The sequence below is a fragment of the Tetrahymena thermophila genome (genome assembly GCF_000189635.1).
Source record: "Tetrahymena thermophila SB210 genomic scaffold scf_8254379, whole genome shotgun sequence".
Lineage (NCBI taxonomy): Eukaryota > Ciliophora > Oligohymenophorea > Hymenostomatida > Tetrahymenidae > Tetrahymena > Tetrahymena thermophila.
This window is the reverse complement of record NW_002476163.1, coordinates 335,319-352,484: the sequence shown is the minus strand read 5'-3', so window position 1 is coordinate 352,484 and position 17,166 is coordinate 335,319. Positions and strand designations below refer to the sequence as shown.

General features: G+C 22.9%; 6 protein-coding genes across 6 annotated transcripts; 2 read left to right on the top strand and 4 right to left on the bottom strand. All coding sequences in view use genetic code 6, as the record gives it.

Annotated features, from left to right (window-relative positions):
- Positions 1-2,697: 2,697 nt before the first annotated feature.
- On the top strand, positions 2,698-4,272 carry TTHERM_00300090 (membrane protein, putative; the record flags this gene model as incomplete). Its single annotated transcript, XM_001024536.3, has 1 exon — positions 2,698-4,272. One exon carries the CDS (start codon positions 2,698-2,700, stop codon positions 4,270-4,272), a length of 1,575 nt encoding a protein of 524 aa, XP_001024536.1.
- Positions 4,273-4,695: 423 nt separating this feature from the next.
- On the top strand, positions 4,696-5,031 carry TTHERM_00300080 (EF-hand pair protein; the record flags this gene model as incomplete). The annotated part of the gene is made up of 1 exon (XM_001024535.1): positions 4,696-5,031. One exon carries the CDS (start codon positions 4,696-4,698, stop codon positions 5,029-5,031), a length of 336 nt encoding a protein of 111 aa, XP_001024535.1.
- Positions 5,032-5,883: 852 nt separating this feature from the next.
- On the bottom strand, positions 5,884-7,128 carry TTHERM_00300070 (cation channel family protein; the record flags this gene model as incomplete). Its single annotated transcript, XM_001024534.2, has 2 exons — positions 5,884-6,663; positions 6,712-7,128. 2 exons carry the CDS (start codon positions 7,126-7,128, stop codon positions 5,884-5,886), a joined length of 1,197 nt encoding a protein of 398 aa, XP_001024534.2.
- A 340-nt stretch (positions 7,129-7,468) lies between these two features.
- TTHERM_000300069 (cation channel family protein) lies at positions 7,469-10,131 on the bottom strand (the record flags this gene model as incomplete). The annotated part of the gene is made up of 11 exons (XM_012800149.1): positions 7,469-7,532; positions 7,885-8,252; positions 8,314-8,446; positions 8,497-8,618; positions 8,686-8,852; positions 8,906-9,018; positions 9,074-9,177; positions 9,232-9,769; positions 9,849-9,855; positions 9,912-10,001; positions 10,062-10,131. The coding sequence occupies 11 exons, from the start codon at positions 10,129-10,131 to the stop codon at positions 7,469-7,471; spliced, it is 1,776 nt and encodes a 591-aa protein (XP_012655603.1).
- A 1,588-nt stretch (positions 10,132-11,719) lies between these two features.
- Positions 11,720-13,381, bottom strand: TTHERM_00300050 (dual specificity phosphatase domain protein; the record flags this gene model as incomplete). Its single annotated transcript, XM_001024532.3, has 1 exon — positions 11,720-13,381. Exon 1 carries the CDS (start codon positions 13,244-13,246, stop codon positions 11,720-11,722), a length of 1,527 nt encoding a protein of 508 aa, XP_001024532.1. The 5' UTR covers positions 13,247-13,381.
- An 862-nt stretch (positions 13,382-14,243) lies between these two features.
- TTHERM_00300040 (MFS transporter) lies at positions 14,244-16,651 on the bottom strand (the record flags this gene model as incomplete). Its single annotated transcript, XM_001024531.3, has 5 exons — positions 14,244-14,788; positions 14,844-15,359; positions 15,559-15,979; positions 16,040-16,153; positions 16,253-16,651. The coding sequence occupies 5 exons, from the start codon at positions 16,649-16,651 to the stop codon at positions 14,244-14,246; spliced, it is 1,995 nt and encodes a 664-aa protein (XP_001024531.2).
- Between the last annotated feature and the right edge of the window lie 515 nt (positions 16,652-17,166).

Here is a 17,166-nt window from a genome sequence, read left to right as displayed (position 1 = left end):
ATTAGTTCATTAACTTAAAATCTAAAATCAGTAATACTTTTTCAATTAATTGAGGGAATCAATAATTAAAAAAGGATTCTAATCAACAATTTGTATTTTAGAAACAAAAATTAATTGAAATATATAAAAATTTTAGTTTTACATATAATACTAATTTAGAATTTATTAATATAAAAAATTAAGAATGAAAAGTAAAATAATATTTTAATAAATATATTAGTCATATATTTAAAAGTATATTCAATTATATTTAAAATTATAAAGGATATAAATATAAATATTTAACCTTGCTTATATTTTTCTAATGAGCTGAAATTATAAAAATCTAATTATAAAAGTGTAATATTCAATGAAATTATAAAAATCTAATTATAAAAGTGTCAAATTCAATATTTTAGATTACTTAATTTTATATTTAGCTTGATTTTTATAATTTAAATGTACATAATATTTTATGGAACATTGATGGTTAGTATTACGCATAAATGTAGTACTGTAACTATGTAATTTAGTTTTAAGAAATTTAAAAAGGAAAAAAAATTAAATACATAGATTTTAAAGTTTTGCCACAGATATTTGGTTGTCTAAGCAATCAATCAAATTATATAGAAAACTAATTTAGTCTAAAATATTAAATATAATCTCTAATATTTTTATGGATAAGGCTACAATTAGTTATCTAAATAACTTATTTATCTAACTTATTAGTGTTATATAATTTATAGAATCATAATAGTTGCATGATTCATTTATGATCGAAGAATTATGTCAGAAGAAAGGTTAAAAAATACAAGCATTTTTATTTGCACACATAAATCCAATAATTTTTTATTTTCCAAAAATACAAATAAATATTTGTAATTTCCTTTTTAGATAAAATTAAAATATCAATTTAAATTTAGATATTTTCTTTTATGGATTAAATTATTTAACAAAAAGACAATTGTGTTGAGATATCAACTAAAAGAAAAATTTTAGTTATTTATACAAAAAGTGATTTGATATCAAAAATTTGTGGTATAAAAAAGAGTCAAACTTCTTTTTGCAAAATAAATGAAAAAATATACTATGATTTTTGATGAGTAAGTATTAACAAATCTAAGTAAGAAAAAGGAAGTTTACATCAAATATCTTATATATAAAAGAATAAATTTAAATATAGACACTCATTATTACGTGCTGCATCTTTATTAAAGGTTCTATTTTATGAATAATTCATTATTTGGTTATTTTTTATAATATAAATTATTTATCGCCAATTAAATATATTTAAATCTAATTATGCTCCTATTAATTCTAATTTTTGAGGATCATATATTTTTTTCTTTTATTGTATTAATATTTAATTTTACTTATAGAAAGAAATAAAATAGAAATATTTGATTTTTAGCATCAAGGCTGTAAGATACATATTTGAAATTTTAACTAGAAGTTTTAATAAGAAAGTTAATGTTAGGTTACTTAAAAATAAATGGTTTTTCTATGATGAAGAAATATATCTTTACTGTGGGTAAAAGTACAAAATTAGAAATATGTGATGTATGTTTTATTTAATTTCTTAAATTTGGTTTAGTTCTATTTAGAAAATTGTTTAAAATGTGTTAAGAGAAAAACTTAATAAATGAATTATTTTTTATTCATCAGATCTATTAGATTAGGGAGTTTTCTTTACTTGCTCATGATACTTAAATGAAAATCCATAAATTTAATTAATTTCTGTAAACAGATTCTTTGAATTTTCTGTTCAAGATTTATAAAGATTTAAAGAAGTGGTAAATTTGTAATTATATAAACCAAATTTTAATATATTTATTGTATTTGGTCTTTAACATTAGGTTAACATTACATATACCTTAAATAAAGCTTAAAAGATTTTTTGAATGAGGAATAAAGTGGTTGATATAAAAAAGTTTTCACTGAAAATACGAAATCACTTAGGTTATTTTGTAATCAAATAAGAGTATTTTTTTATATTTTAATAATATAATCAATGTATAATTCTCATATAAAAATAATAATAAGAATATATAATAAATTTTTTAATTTATAACGAAAGAATTCGTTTACACTTTAGATAGAAAAATTGTGAATCTAGCAATAAAAAAAAGAATTTCTAGAAAGATAAAAATTGTTAAATATTTTTAAGTTTTTAGTGCTTAAGAGACAAAAACATAGTTGTTATCATTTCTTATTTAATTTAGCATTTATCATTTAAATTATTTGTATAGTCTTTCTTTGTTTTATCTTTAGTAAAATAGACCTATCTTTGATAAAATTTATCTTTAATCTAAATTGGTGGTAATAAATCCTTCAAGATACTCACTTTGAATTTACAATAAATATATGGAATTTATTGAAATAAGTATATTTTTTGTTGTTTGTATTTTTTTTAAAGTTTGGTAATCAATTATCTTAATCATTCTGATATTATTATGCTTGCTACTCAGAATTCATAGCTTGTAAACAAAATTAAAAAATGCAATATTTTACATCCTTATTGACCAAGTGATAGACTATAAGCAGAAATATATTAGCCTTAATTTTTATAAAAAAAATAATCCAAATTGAATTAATAAAAAGTTTTCGAAGCAATCATCATCGAAATAAAGCATAAAAAAGAGAGTTAAAGGGATAACTTGAAAAAATCAAAATAGCAACAAAAGTTTAAAAACTCAAAGAAATAAAAATTGATAGAAAATGGCAGCTAAATAGTTATGGTTCACCCATATTGATTGGATGATCAACTGGATGGGATTTAGTTTCTTAGCCTTATTGATTGGTTTAATCTATGCTGATGTATAGAGTCCTAAATTTGTAGAATGGACAAGTAACCCTTTTTCTGCATGGAATTTTATTGGTTCAGCAGGTATCCCAGTTGTTTATGTTCTCATGGCTATTGGATGCACTCTTTCAATGGTTATAGCCTAGCCAAGAGATAAAAAAGCTTATGACTGGAAAAAATTCTTAGTAGGCTTTACTCTAGTCTGGGGCTTTACAATGTTATCAAAATGGTTAGCTGCTTAAAAAAATGTAAAAAGTGCTAAATTAGGTGATTCTATTTGGGCTATCTTTTTCGGATGCTCCTTGTATCACATAGTTAAAAGATTAAACAAATAGCTTTTACATTGTTTAGATTTAGCCAAGCAGACAGAACTATACATCGCTACATCACTTGTACTTCTAGTTATCAATTACAGTGATCTTAAGACAATTATTGGAAATTCCGTCTTTGTAGCATGGATTGATACTCCTATTCTGTTTGTACTCTTCTCATATATCGGTGTAACTGTTTTCAAATTACGTCCTAAGTAATCTATGATTCTCACTGGCTGTACTGTAATTTGTGGTTCTTCTGCAGCCACTGCAATTAGAAATTCTCTTAAAGGTAAAGAAAAGGACTAAAAAGACGCTATCCTTATCAGTTCTCTCTTAACTATTCCTTGTATAGCTATTTTACCAATTATTGCATAATCTGCAGGTTTTAGCGACGATATCTCAGGAGCATGGTTTGGAGGAAGTGTAGATAGTACTGGTGCAGTGCTTGCCACATCTAACTAATATGGTAGCGGATCTGCAGCTTCTAGCGCTGTTGTTAAGATGGTCTAAAATATATTAATAGCACCAATATCAGTTTTTGTTGTTGCCTTTTACATTAAATACTAAGATAGAATAGATGAAGTAGAACTTAAGCGTACAAGAGTTAAGTCAAGAACTGCATCATAATAGGGTGAAGCATAAAGAGCATAAAGATTAGAATCTAAGAAAGGAAGAACTTCTCGTCAGCCTTCTAGAAATTAAGAAGATGTTTCAAATAATTTAGCAGATAGGAAAGTAAGTATAAATGATTGTAAAGAAAATAGAGAAGAGAGATCTGTTAGCAAAAGAGAAGGAAGAATTAACAGCAAAAGAGAAGGAAGAATTAACAGTAAAAGAAATGACATAGAATAGCCATTAGTTGAAAAACCAAAGCAAATTTCATATCTTGGTCTTATTTGGGAAAGATTCCCTAAGTTTGTTTTAGGTTTTATTGTTTCAATTTTAGTATTTAATCTTGCTGTAGTTAGTGATAAGTAAAAGGAAGGTAAAGACTTTATTTTCTGTGTCTCTGAGTGGTTCTCTACCTGCTCATTTGTTAGCATTGGTATGAGTCTTTAACTTGCTAAAGGTGATGGTAGGGAACTAATGATCTTATCTGGTATTTACCTCATTATTTAAATGGTTGATATATTAACTACTCTTGGATACGCATACATATCATTTACTTATTTCTGAAAAAATTCTTTAAATCTTATTAAAAAAATACTCTATTCTAGTATCAAATTTATATATTTACGTATTGTAACAAGTATTTTTTAATCTCATATTGATAAAATTTAAATTTCATTTACTTATCTTACAATCTAGTTATATTTAGAAGCAATTTAAATAATTTGGCCTTAACTAGATCCAATATTTCTAAAATCTAGATAATAAATAGTGAATTTAGAATTACAAGCATAATACTATTAATCTTTAATTGTCAATAGATAAATAGATTGATCTATAAAGCCTCATCATAATTTATTTTTGCCAATTTGTTTTAAGAAAATTTCGTTTTTAATTTATTACTAAATAAGCATTCAATTGAATTTTTAAAAAAGTAAAAAATTTGAAAAAAATAATTAAAGAAAAGTTCAAAATTTAAAGATTATTAAAATGTAGTCAAACTAGGAAAATTAAGATTTAGAAAACTCAACTATTAATAGAGTACCAATAGGAGGAATTACAGATATTGAAGGAGCTAGATTAGTAGCAAGAAGATTATTTGAATAGTATGACAAAAATGGAAGTGGTGAAATTACCTCTTCAGAAATAACAGGTATGATGTAAGATGCTTATAAAGATATGGGAAAAGGATTTAATCCAACAAAAGCAGACACTGATACATTTTTTAATGTTATGGATTTTAATAATGATGGAAGAGTTACATTATAAGATTTAGAAGCTTTAGCTATAAAATTCTTAGCTGGTGCTAACCCAAATAATTTTTGAAATAAATTAGACTTGTAAGATAAATAGAGACGGATATTTCTATCATATCATAATTAATAAATAAATTAATAGAGAAAAATATGAAATATTAGAGTATAGTAAAAACTAAATAAATAATAAAATTAAAGTTAAGCAAGTATTTCATTCTTATCTTAGCAGTTTATACTTTTTTGAAGAAAAATAGTTTATCATGACTTTAAAATGTACTTTAAACTAGCTAATAAGTTAATAAATTAAGATATATATATACTAAAGTTTATTTATAATTATAAAAATTAGAAATAAGTAAAATTAAATTAATATTTTTATTATCCTTAAATAATCTTAAATTATTGTTGAAAATAAACATGATTGCTTAAAATAACTAAGCAACATTAGAATTATAAATTTGCTAAAAATTATGTTTCAAAATAGTTTATATTTCATCTATTATGAATATCAAAAATAAATATCTAAAATAATTTAATAAGTAATACTTTTAATCTTTAATGCTGCTTTATTATATTTTAAATTAAGTCATATTATTTCTATAAAATTAAAATATTATGTAAGTTTAATTATTTTAAATTTAAATTATTTAAACTGTGGTAATAAATAAATTCATAATTTATAAATAAAGATTATCAATAATAAAATACTATATTCTTTTAAAATTAAATTAAAATTATAGATTACGATGAAATAAAGTAAATATTGATATTATTTTATTAATAAGTTAAAAATAATTTAATTTATTTATTTTTTTGATATTAGCTTGCTTATTTCTATTATCAAACTAAAAGCTATTTTTTATTTATTTATTTATAACTAAAATTCAATTTAATAAAAATTGTTGGAGGTGTATTTATATTTTCAATTTTTTATTACAATCAAATCATTAATTTCATCACTCAAACCATTTGCTTTAAAATTGTAAGTTTCAGTAATATTTAATGGTGAGATAGTTACTCTCATTAGTTGAATTTATGTTAAAATGAATAAATCATTGTTTTATCCTAATTCTATTCTATTTATTGTAAGATCATTGTTGAGTTATAGCTTATCTTTTATTTACCATTGATTAATTGAGATTAGACTATTTGAATTAATGTCATAACAAATAATGTCAGATTCTATTTAAAAGCATTATTTTAAATTAGAGTTTGGTATATTTAACGATTAATTGTCTACTATTTCTAGATTAAACTTTAAATCTTATGTAACAGGACCAACCTTCTTATAATTTACAATTGACTGTGAAAAAATCATTACTATTTAATCTGCTGAAATAATCATATCTTTGAGAGATTATGTTATTTATAACTATTGCAATTATCCTTGATAAATAAGTTAAGGTCTTTATAATGTGTCTTTATCACGGAGATCATATTCATAAATATATAAAATTTCATCATTGCCAATCTATGGCTTACTTGTATATATTATATTAAAAACGTTAATTATGGGTGTTTACTTTGCAAGGACAGTAGCAAGGCTATTAAAATTCTAAAATTCCATGCCTTAAACTTTAAGTTCTTAAAAATAGAGAAAAAGACATTCATCACAAGTTAGTAAATAGACATCTTAAGTGAGAGCAAAAGATTATTCAGATGAACAATTAAATATACTATTATCATCTAAATATTCAACATCCTAAATTTAATATAAATTTAGAACTTCATTAGTATATGTCCATTTTACTTAAGCAGCATCTTAAGAGTTTATAATTATTTAATTATTCCAGTTGTCCATCAAAAACTTAGAGTTTTTCAAATTTAGTGTATACTCAGTTATTTATTGGAGCTTATTCATTCTATTATCAAAAACTTTAATATTGCCATAACTATTCAAGAAGGCTAGAGTTCCATTCAAATATTGATAAATAAAAGGATTAACTTCCACTTAATTTAATTATGGATAATGGATAGAATGTCTTTTGTTAAGAGTTAAATAAATAAAAGAAAATAAAAGAGGCAAACACAAAATCATTATCCCTAAGAATACTTTTTTCTTCCTTGTCTTTTTCTTGTTCTTTTCTTCTACCGTCTCATATTAAAAGGGCTAATACCCTTCGTTGATATTCTCAAGCCTATCTGCAGGTATATTATTATCTTCCATAATCTAAATATATTTTACAAATTAATTATTTAATTAAAAGAAATTAATTGTACTTTTTCTTGCTGATAAAAGAATTTGTTAAAAAATTTCTAGGACTAACACTTTTTGATTACATATAAATATCAAATAACAAATCAATAAATACTAACTAAAAAATATCAACCAATAAAATAGAAACAATATAATTAAAAACCAAAATACAAAAAAATTTTCAGGATTTACTAAAGCATATGTATAAAAATATACTTAAATTTTTGATAGCAAAATTTATTTTAATAGCATTACATTTAAACATATATTTTGCTATAATAATTAAATATTTTAATTAAGATAAATTTCATCACTATTAGCTGTCTGATTTAGCTCTATAAGTTATAAAACTTTAAATTTAATTATCTTCCAAACTATTTAAATATAAAAATTATTTAATTCATAAAAAATAAATACTGTAGTTGCTTTAATTAAGGTGCATAATCAATTAGTATTTTATTCCAAAAGTTATGCATTATTATAACTTCAAATTTTCGTTCAAACAAATTTTTTCAGTTAAAATGGTGATAAATTATAGTTATTGATATAATTTATTTTTCTTTTAACTTTAATGATAAAATATGTATGCTTATTATAAATTGTTAAAAGATTTGAAAATAATGAAATAGATTTAAAATATAATATATTCTTGTTGATAAAAAAATAAATAAACTTCCTTAAAAGTAAAATTTCTTTAGTTTTGATAAATAAAAATAAAAATTTTACTATTGTTGTTTTATTTTTTTTACAATTGGGTCTTGCTTGTCATAGCCTTCAACATAAGAATCACTAAATTTAGAAAGGTAAGATTTCTTATCTGAGAATTCAATTCTGTTTATTAATGATTGAGCTTCTCTTGCTATACTTCTATAAAGAAATTGATTTTCTTATAAGCATTTTTCAATGGTTTCATTTACTTCTTCTAATTCATTAATCTTTAACCAAATTCTTAATATTTCTTTTTCTTCTTCATTTTTAGTCTCTTGATACTATCTCTTCATTGATTTTTTACTCGTGTTTTTATCATCTTTTTGGTTTTGTAAATATATCTCTTGAAAATTATTTCCTATAATAGCCACAGGTAAAGACAAAAGCTAAAATTTTATATTAAAATGGTTTAAACCATTTTGCTCAGTAATTATTTAAATAAAATACCAAAACTCCAAATATTAATGAAACTGATGCTAATATTTTTCCTGCTAAGGTATCAGGAATTACATCTCCATATCCTACTGTAGTAATAGTTATGACTGCCCACCAAACTGCTTCAGGGATATTTTGTATTTTCCTTATTTTTAAATATAAATTTCAAAAACAATAATAAGAAATGTTTATTACGAACTGTTATCACCTTTTTCTAAAAAGTACATTAAGCTGGAAATCAATATTATACAAATAATAGTTATAAAAAGTAATATTGACAAGGCTTGCACACTTTACTTTACACCAGCAATTAGAATCTTTGATTTTATAAAAGAAAATTATATTAAATATTTTAAAAAGCCTCTAAATAAATAAATGATTCACATTTATCCCTCTGTTTATTGACTAAAATTTGAAAACCCTTATTAATCTTAAAGTAAAAAGTGCTCTTAGAATTTTAATTTAATCTGAAAAATCAAAGCTCAAATTAAAAGCAATAGCTTCATAAATGCTGTAAAACAGTGCCATAAATTCTACTATTGTATTAAATTCTATAAAAAATACCAATTTAATTTATATTTAATTTAATTATAAATGCTATTACATAGAAAATAATTTTTGTATGCTTAACTTCCTTTTATAAATGAATTGCAACTGTAAATTTGTAATATTTTCTCAATTAAAAATACTATAAAACTGTATGAATTAAAGTATTCCCTTTTAAAAAATAAATATGTTTAAAAGATTTTTTTATCTGAATATAAAAATTTACCAATAAAAATTATCACCAACTGGAAGAGACTTCTCTGTAGATAATATCATTAAAGTGACATCTGTAATAGAAACACATAGCATAAAAATTAAAATTGCTTTTGACTATTTTTTGTAACAAATTTATTAAATTTGGATTTATTGTTAATAAATATTTACAAAATAGGAATATTCTGCATCAAACATGGTTAAATAAATTTTCATTTTTATTTTTTAGCTTTTATCAAGGTTTTTATATATATTTTTTACTTCTTAGTCTATATCAATATCTCTTATTTTTTAGCTAACTTGTTAATAATTAGCTTAATCTAACTCCAATTTATCTGTATCATCTTCTTCTTTGTCTTCTAAATCTGGATCAGCAACTAAATATTCTTGGTCTTAACTATTTTTATGTTATAAGCTTTTTGGGCTTTTATTTTAATTAGCAGTATCTTAGTCTATATCATTTCTTATTCCATATTCTTTCCTTAATTTGTTTTACTGAGTCTTTATTTAGTTATTAAAAGTTTCATAAGAGCTTTATTTTTAGAGTTTTTGAAGATTTTACTCTAAGTTATCTTATTCTAATGCACCTAATGATTAAACTTCATTATGCCTTCCAGTCAAGTTTTTAATGATTTCAATCTCATTTAAATCGTTATTTTAGCTAAATATTTGATTTTGTGTTTAATCATTCTAAATGATACTAGCATTTCTTGTTAAGAATTAAAAATTTCATTTATTTTAGATTCAACTAACTATAAATTCTTAAATTAATGATAATTAAGAATTACTTTGGGCCTTTTCAATTTATTATTAGTTTAATTAATATTTTATCTTCTTATCAAAAATAATACTTATTAATGGAATACTTTTTGCTACCATTTCTAATGATGGGCTGCTCAAATAGTCTACTTTGCTAATAATTGGTGTTTAATCAATGTCAACTATTTGCGTAAAATAAACTAGAAATTAAATTTTTGTTTAAATTGTTTATAGTTAATTACCTTACTATTGAATAACCTATTACTATTTTTCATATTTATTACTGCTGCTTTTAAAATTCTTTTTACTCATTTGCTTAGCTATGAAAACTTGCTTCAAAAAACTATTACAAATGTTTTGTTTACAAAATTGAGAATTAATTAATTAGAAAAGTTAATTTAAAATTTACAAATCAAAATATTAGCTTTTTAATTAAACATTTTTGGATATATTTTTCTTTATCTTAATTAATCTTATTTTACTTATCTTATATTTATGAATATATATAAATATTTTGTTGAAAAAGTAAATATAAATGTATTTAAATCATATCAATTCATAAAATTGATACACAATATAAGTATATGAAAATACAAACAATTTATTTAGATTTTAGATTAAGAAAGAAAGAAATAAATAAGGAATTTAGACAAGCTCATAAGCTAATTCATTCAATTGACTTAAGGTCAATTTTAATTTATTTTTTGAAGTTTTCTTTCTTGACTTCTGATGAATTTTATTTCAAAAGAAGCATAGGATTTCTCTTGCAGATAAATACTTTAGCTAACTTAGTATTTTTAAGAGCAACTGTTTAAAATCTCTCAGTAAAACTTTATTATTTAAAGGAGATTTGCTTGTTTTCTTTCAAAGCTATATGATCAACTATCTTAATAGCTTAAATTCTTCTTTTCCTTAAAAAGGATATTTTTTATTAATTAGTTCTAATACTTAATTCTTTTGATGTTTCGAAATTACTCATTGATGGAGAAACTTTGAAATATTTTGTTTGCTGTTGATTTTTTATTTTTATTTATTTAATTATATCATTCTATAAATTTTTTATTGCCTTTTTTAAAAAGGTTAAAACCTTACCAAGAATTATTATTAATTTCCAAGAGAATATATTATTAAATAAATTTCTGATCAAAAAAGCTTTATTAAAAGAAAAAGAAATATTATCTAACTTTTAATAAAATTGAAATAGATGAATAAATTCAAAAGAATTATATAATTCTGTAAATATTAATTTTTTTGAAAATAATTAAAATAGATAAAATGAAATAAGAATATTTTTTAACCATTTGTTTTTGAAATATCTAAAAAAAATAAAAAATATTTTGTTTTTAAAAGCAAATTAATTAAATTTATTTATTTAAATAAAATAATAAATTATTCTTTTTTTACTTATCTTTCTTAAAATTTTAGAAAAAGGAATTTTTTTGATTTAGTTTTTATTTTTTAAAAACTTTGTCTCAATATAAACTAAAAGGGTTTTTATTGAAAAGAAATCGATAGATTGATGAATATTATTTGTTAAATTTTAAGAAATTAAATTGAAGAGATAAATACTAGTTAATGGAATAAAACAAAAAATTCTCATAAGTAAAATATAATTAATATTTAGATGTTTTTTTTAGAAATAATTAAAAGTTTAGATGTTTAAAAAATTTAGAAATTTGTTTAGTTGAGTTTAAAGGAAACTATTATTGAATTATTTAATAATCGCACTTAGTTCACTTGTTAATTATCAGAATTCCAATTGTATCATTTCGAAAATACAATTGTTATAATTTAGGCTTTCTATTTTTGAGCTTTAAGTTTGTTATCTTTAATATAATAAATAATTTATAAGTTCGTAACAATTAATTGCAATTAATTTAATTTGTGGTCAATAAATAAATCATTTAATTTCAATTTCTGTTTAATTAACTATTTCTTCCTAATTAATCTTAAGCTGATCCTATTTTTATAATTAAAAGTTGCTGAAACTTTTCTTTTCTTGTAATTATTAGATAGGTGTGCTTTCTTAAATCGAATGAGTAGAGAATCTAATCTATATTTCTTTGTAGAGCTAGTCTTCTTTGCTTCCTTCTTCAAAATATTCTTCCTCATTTGAACAATCAGAGCAAGATTCCTCATCTTATTCATGAATTACATGTTCTTAAATTGATAATTCTGATAGAATATGTAAAAAGCTTTCCCCTTGATCCTTTTTTAAAGTTGCATCTTCACCTTCAAATAAGAATCCCTTTTTCTCAAATTCTTTCAATTATTCTGTAAACCCAGGGTTGGGACAAGCTATTTCTCTTCTATCTGATACATATTTGATTGTCTAATCAAAAGTCCATTCATACATTCTCATGAAAAACACACAGACAAAGGTTGCTGATCTCGATTTTCCTTAAGCGCAGTGCACAAAAACTTTGTTTGAAGGGTTTTCAAGAGCTTCCTTGAGGAATTTAAATCCTTTTTCAAAGTGAGTATAAATGTTAACTCCATCAAGATCTTCAATCGAAATTTTGCAATACTTAACATCCAATTTTTATGACTTCTCAAAATAATTCTCAACTTCTTAAGTGGCATTTAACACATGAGTGATTTTGGTGTTTGTGAATACTTCTTCTGACTAAGCATGTTTCCAATTTCCATAAAAGAAGCGTCCATAAAATACTTCATTTGGATAAACAAGAGTAGAAGTATTATTTAGAGATTCTAAGTAATGACTCATAAATGGGTACTTTTTAAAGAAAGTAGAGGTATCTGCTTTAAAAAATAGAAGTTCTTTGATTTTATTTTATTTCATTACACTGTGGAAATTAGCAGCCAGTTTCCATGCCTTTGCATCTGGAGTTTCTTGAAGCTATGGATTTTCGAAAAGAGAATTGTTAATAGATTGAACGAAAAACTTCTCATTGACCTTTTAATATCCTCCATTTAAAAGCAAATCCATTTTAACTTCTGGATTATCTTAGAAGAACTGTTGAACTTGATTGTCGAAGATTTTAGTAAACTCACTGCTTTTGCAGGTATTTAAAATAATAAAGTTATAAAAACGCATACGCTTAGAGAAAAGATCTTCTTTCTGCTTTGGTAGCAATTTTTAGAGCTCTTATATCTTAATACTATCAGGACTTTTTTAAAGCATTTCTACAATATCAGGATAGTCTTAAATTTTGATCACATTATCTCCTTTGAAAGATAACTCATTCTCCTTTGAAGTAAAGTCATAAATGATAAAACTATTTTTTGTCTTATTGCTTACACCTCTCAGCAGTGAGTTGTATAAAATAGAGTGGTCAATTAATGTAATTTCAACTGGTTTATGAAAGCCTGAGTTAGATCTTCTCAAGGTCATCTTTCTCTCAAATAAAGTACTCTTTCTTGCTTGGGCAGCAGTTAAGTTACTACCAGCATTAACTTCTATCATTTTTTATGAATTCTAAGTAGCGATCAATGTTTATATTTTTTGCTTAAATCTTTTTTAATGTTATAATAATTATTATATACTTATTTTTGATGCTTGTTTCTACTGATTTTAATCTAAAACTCTTTTTTTTACGCAAAATTAAAATACGTAGATAGTCAATAGAAATCAATAAAAAACCTTCATATATTAAAAATTGAGTCTATCTTTATACTGATACATCTTTGATGTCATATTACACTTTTCTTCAAGCTTTAACTCCATATTAATTAGTAGGAATGTTCCTACTTTTGCTTTTTTCAAATCCTTTTTGATTTCATTTTTTTTATGATAACAAATAATATTTGATTTTAAAGTAATTTTTTTAAATAAATTAACTTATTTAAAGTGAGAAAATAGGTAAATATTCACATGAATTTACTAAATTTTTTGTTTGTGGATAAATTTCAATTAATTATTAATTATTATAATTATTATTCATAATTGTATATAATTTCTGTTTTATTAAAATCAAATCATCTCTATCCAAATTTTATTAATTTTTGTCGTTTTATCAAAATTTAAATTTTTATGTTACTGAATCTCTTTAAAATATTCTAACTATAAAATTCATACTTAATATTTATAACCTAAGACAATTTAATTTATTAATTTATTACAAAATTTTGTTAAAGGAAATAAATAACTCATACTATAATTATATGAAGCTATAAATTTGCCTACTTAAAACTATTTAAAAATAGATTTAAGGATGACTGATAAAACTTATTAAGCTATAGTAATTAGTAGTTATTGATACTTTTTAAAATTGTCAAAACGAAATAGAATTTTATTATTTACATCTATCTAGTAATGTAAAAAATGAACTTAAATAAAATACATAAAATAAAAAGATGCTTAGAGTGCATTAAATAGATCGTTTTATTTTAAATATTTTTCTTAAAAATATCAATTTTTTTTACTATAAATTTGGTTTTTAAATAAACTTTATATTTATTCGTCATTTCTTATAGTATTAATCATATTCTTTATTATAATCTTCTCTTAAGTTTTTTAATTCTTCATCTTATAAATTATCTAATATTTAATCATCATCGTTATCTTCTGGATCATCAATATACAATATACTAGTTCTACCAAGCATCATTCCAATAGTCTAAAAGGCAACAGAACTCTTGCGATTGATGCTCATGGTTTATTTTGGTGTTTGGTTATATTTATAAAACTATGGCTTAATTTAGGAAAAATTTATGGAATTCCCCAAAGGACCATTCGATTTTAATAATAAATTTTTTTCGTTTCCTAATGATCTGCTTTATCTATAATCTTTATTTATTAGAGGCTACTCCATTTCTTTTTTTTTATTTACTTAATATGCATATGGGCGACTTTATCTACTTGCTTCTTCATCTGCCTTTTATTGCTATTCATGCCATTCTTTTTATTATTTTTGCTCAAATGCTTAATCGAAAGGAGATTAATTCTCGTTGTTTTCCAAGAAAGATTAAGATTACTCAGATTCTTTTTCTGTAATTTTAGACATTGCTTTTTAATTTTTTATTGTATATTTAAAAACTATTAACTCAAAAAACTAATTTACGTATTTTGTCTGAAAGTTAATCATGGTGTTTGACTTTATTTGTATTTTAATTTTAACTTTATAGATATTAAAGCATTTCTTTCTCTTGATCCTACTAGGTTTTTTCTAATCTTTATTACTCAATCTTAGCAAATACCAAAAAAATAATTCCCCATAAACTCCATAGCATCAGTACCTTCATACCACTTCTTTTTTCTACACTTTGTGACATTTAATTTACAATACCATAAACAACAGGGGCAGGTAAATATCCTAGCAAATTGTGAAATAGCTAGGCTTAAGAATTTCCAAAAGCACGATAGTTTTTTGGTATCGAATGAAGCATTAGTCCCGTTACAGCTGGCATGAGTGAACCTCCAAAAAAAAATAAAAACCATAACAAAATAAGTACTACTTCATATCTATTTGTAAAAGGTATGGGTATAGCACAACAAGAAGCTAGCACTCCATTCAACAAACATAAATTTATAGCATTTTTACCAGCATACCCTCCTACCTTTTCTAAAGCTATTCCACCTATTTAAAAAAAAGGAAATCTTTAATTTGTTAATATAAAATTTAAATTTTGGCTAAATTCAATTATCTTGATAAACTTTAGCTTGTCTATAAAATAATATCTTATTTAAAATATATCTTGAAATATATCAAGATATATTTTAGTCTTTGATATTTTAAATAAATAACTCTTTAGCTATATGCTTTAATAATTTTTTACCTATAAGTACTCCAAATATAGGAGCAGTTATAGAGATTAATGAAAAAGCCGTGTAAACTGTCTTCTAATCTACAAATAGTATTGTTCTCATATAATCAGATATCCAAAACTGAATTCCTGTCACAACAAAATAGAGAGAGGCTAGTGTAAGCATTGTGAAAATAAATATTTTATTTGTAAAAAGCTCTTTTAATTTAGAAGTGTAAGTATGATTTTTATAAAGTTTGAGAACTGGCTCGATAGATAAACGATGGATAGAAGAGCGACCCTATAAATTTTAAATATTCGCCTATTCTATTTTTTTACCATTTATAACTTCCTCTTCTTTCATCTACACATCTAACTCTGATGAATGAAAGAGCATAAGGCTTAAAACACATGGTGTAAGCAAAACGATTTATGTGATAAAAGAATATTGCCACTATTGTAAATAATTAAGTTGAGATTTTAATGCTTTGAAATCAATTAAATATCATTTTACATTTGAGAATATTTTGACAAAGAAAGATGTAGCTAAATAACCTAAAAACACTCCCAAAGGAACACCTAGCTATAATATAGTTAGCCATAAAGTCTACTTAGAACCTCCGTGTAACTGTGTTTAAATTTAAGAATTATTTTTAATAAGTAAAAAAGAAGCAAATTTTGAATAAAAAATTGGATGTTTTTGGATGAAATAAAAATGCCTAATTACATCTACCCAGACAGGGAAAAATACAACTAAAAAAACTTGAAAGAAGCCAACTAAAGTTCTAGAAAATCCAAGTAAAATAATCCTATCTGACACTAAGAAAAGTAGCAGACTAAAGATGTAAGAAACAATGACACCAATAATCAGTTTTTTGGTTTTTATCATCATAAATGCTTGCGATGCGGCAACTGAACCTAGAAGGAGACCTGCATATACAACTGACCCCAAAATTCCTAATTCAAAATCAGTAATTTTCAAATCCTATTTGATTTCTTTGGAAGCTGCAGGAACAATACCATGATCAAAATTTACTAAAATATTTGTGATAAAACATACAGAATAAATAAAGCTTTTCGAAGCACTTGGTGGCTAAAGAATATTTCCACTATTTGTTTTTTGCATTTTTAAATGTATTTTTATGTTTCAGAAGTACCTATTTATAATAATATGCTATTCGCTATAGTTTTTTTATAATCAAAATAAGAACCTTTTTTACTTTTTAACTTTAATTTTTTCGAAATATTAACTATCAGCTAGAAATTTAATAAATATCATAAAAATGCAGATATTGATTATTATTTTAATTATTGTGATTATGTTATTAGTACTCCTTATTAATTTAAGTATTACTTAGCTAATGGCTAAGCTTTAAATTATGAAGTAAAGTTAATTTAAATATCAAATTTGTAAGATTCAACTTAGATATTTTACTATTTCATTAGTTTTTTTCATATGTTTATCTATCATAAATATTTACATGCTATCATTTTTATTTCTAATATTTGTTAATAAAAAAAAGAAAATGAATCTTTAATATTTGGTTAGACTAGATAAAAGTTATGTTACAAATACTTTCAAATCTTAATTTTTGAGATTTAAATAAATTAACACTTTTTATGAAATAAAATAAAAAATTA